Genomic DNA, 2672 nt, shown 5'->3' with positions numbered 1-2672 from the left:
TGCAAAATAAATGTTATGAATACAAGAAAGAATAATTACATGCGAACAATGAAGTTCCACGCGATGACTTTAGAGAAGAGCATGGTTTTTGTGCACCAACACACATTGCACCTCCGGTGCACCCACGGTCAAAATCTTAGTAAAACTTATCAAAAAATCTGAAATTTTGTGGATGTGATTTTGATCAAATGTTTTAGGTGTTTGCAAAATTTGATGGCTAAACGACATCGGGTGAGCTCTGTACAAAAGAAACATAGTTTATGCTAAAAAGTAACATGGGAGCATCATTTCTATTTCATTCTGTATCAAGATCATTTTATGTTTTTTGGTGACCAAACCTTACAACCTTCTAAACATTTGCTCATAATCATATCCGTGAAGTTTAAGATTTTTTTGATTTTTTAGAATTTACTGTTCATTCCGTGGGTGCATCGAACGTGGGTGCAGCCACTGCTTTTCACAAAATTTCAGATTTTTTTGATAAGTTATGTTAAGTTTTTGACCGTGGATGCGCCAGGGGTGTAATGTGTGTGGGTGCATAAAAACCACACTCCTTTAGAGAATCTTGGTGTAGCTTTCAATTTGGTCAGGATATTTGTCATTAGTACTTGCTTAAATTTCACTTGCTGATAGTACTGTACGATCAATCGTGGAGTAGCACGTGAGGCTCTTCAGCCTAGTACGTGAGCTTGCTTATTCGAGAAAAATAATAAAGAAAACTTAATTTATTAGATTTATTACTTAGACTAAAAAGACAACTTTTTTCAGCCTTGAAAAATCACACATTTAAGCAGTAGTACGAAATTCTACTCTGTAATCTCCCGAGAAACGTGAGGCTACTCCGTGAGGCTAGTACGGCAGCTGGTGCGCGCAGTCGATGTTGGGCCCGACGTCGACGCCGAGGACCTGGCAGTACCTCCGGTAGAAGCCGATCCGGTTGTTGACCCGCGCGTCGTCGGCGATGTTGCACTCGAGGCCGCCGTTGACGATGTTGGTGACCAGCCCGAACCCCGCCGTGCGGTTCGCGGCCGCGTCGGCCCTGCTGGGGCAGTACTCGCCGACCATCACCTGGTGGCACGACGGCTTGGCCTCCCTGGGCGTCATCCAGAACCACAGCGCCGTCTGGAACGCCGTGTCCGAGCAGTTGGCCACCAGCTCCGGGTTCCGCAGCCCGTCGAACCCCAGCGCCTGCCCCGCCGGTCCGTAGTTGAAGTTCCTGTTCATCAGCCGGCAAGAGGTCAGCACGTGTGCGTTCTAACGAGCCGGCGCCATGGGTAAAATTTGCAGGCAAGCTCTGTGGGTTTGTCAGTACCATGAGATTTGGATGGGGCCTCGGCCATGGTAGGACTTGCCGGGGTAGCACGGCCACTGCTTGTCCGTGGCGTCGCAGTAGCTGCTCTGCGGGCTGATCTCCTCCTTGTAGCACAGCCCCCACGAGTAGGGCCCGTCCGGCGCGGTCTCCCAGCCGCCGGTCGTCTCGTGGGAGATCTGCGCGAGGAAGGCGGCGATCTCGCGCCTGCGCGTCACCATGTCGCCGGTGGCGCCGAACTTGGGGAACTTCTTGGTGGCGCGGATGAAGGACGCGTAGGTGTAGAACCCCTTGGCGGGGCAGACGGCGTCGTCCTTGTGCAGGAACAGGGACGAGTAGAGCTGCTCGGTGACTATCGCCCCCACCGGGCCGCACTGCCCGGCGGCGCCGTGCCGCGCCCCAGCTGCCACGGCCGCGGCGGCCGAGAAGACGGCGACGGCGATGAGGAAACGGAGGCCGCGCGCGTGAGGTGCCATTGCTGGAGTGCTTGTTGGCTGCTTGCTCCACATGAGGACACGCGTGTGCATTATATATCCGCTCTACCCGCTGCCGCTGGTGGAGGTGCGTGAGGACGTGGGGAATGCGACAATGGCGGCCGGCAGTGGTGTGGTGGGTGGGGGCGACGCATGCAGCTAGTGGCGCGGCCGTCGACCGCGCCACCATTGGTTGACCTGATCATGTCAGCGCCAGGCAAAGGATCGTGCGTGCCGGTCTGGCTCTCACTCTCGATCACCGGGAGCACCCATGCTGCAGCTCCCTGCAGAGACCAGGCATGCAGGCGGACTGAATAAAGAAAGGAGCAAGAGGAAGAGGAAGAGGTCGTTACGGCGACGGCACAGTGGTCACTCTGACCAAGAAACGGCCATGGATGGGCGTCCAAGCAACAAACCTTATTACATGGGGGACAGATTGCGTCCTATTTGTTCCTTTCCTAGATGAATTGGCAAGTGGAGCTATACAAATCCAGAAGATTCAGCTATAGATAATGAACTGTAAGTGGAGATGTGGTGCGCAGGGAAATTGGGAAATCATTCCAGCGATAGGAAGACCCTTCAGCATGCGGGTGCGCAGGGTATCTAACCAGGTCAACAGCTTACATGATGAGTGGAGTTCGTTGGCGCAATACGACCGGTTAGTGCTGCAATATAAAAGCATGTACACACGGATCTTGCAAATCGGACTTCACAAACGCCATAAACGCCCGCGCTCGCATGCTCGTCCCTGAATACTGACCAGACATTTTCTGAATCCGCGCCTTGACACCTATATCCGGCATCCTATATCCATATGAAATGATCAAAATCAACAGAAAACAAACATATAAACCGATATCAAACGGGCATAATTCACATAAACACCATCC

General features: G+C 52.5%; 1 protein-coding gene across 1 annotated transcript; it reads right to left on the bottom strand.

Moving 5' to 3' along the window:
* Positions 1-707: 707 nt before the first annotated feature.
* LOC123439607 (chitinase 10-like) lies at positions 708-1800 on the bottom strand. The gene is made up of 2 exons (XM_045116298.1): positions 1313-1800; positions 708-1216 (listed from the first exon to the last, which is right to left on the bottom strand). The coding sequence occupies exons 1-2, from the start codon at positions 1783-1785 to the stop codon at positions 850-852; spliced, it is 840 nt and encodes a 279-aa protein (XP_044972233.1). The 5' UTR covers positions 1786-1800; the 3' UTR covers positions 708-849.
* Between the last annotated feature and the right edge of the window lie 872 nt (positions 1801-2672).

This window comes from Hordeum vulgare, chromosome 3H (genome assembly GCF_904849725.1).
Source record: "Hordeum vulgare subsp. vulgare chromosome 3H, MorexV3_pseudomolecules_assembly, whole genome shotgun sequence".
NCBI classification, from domain to species: Eukaryota; Viridiplantae; Streptophyta; class Magnoliopsida; order Poales; family Poaceae; genus Hordeum; species Hordeum vulgare.
Note: the sequence above shows the minus strand (reverse complement) of the source record. Positions and strands in the feature narration are given on the sequence as shown.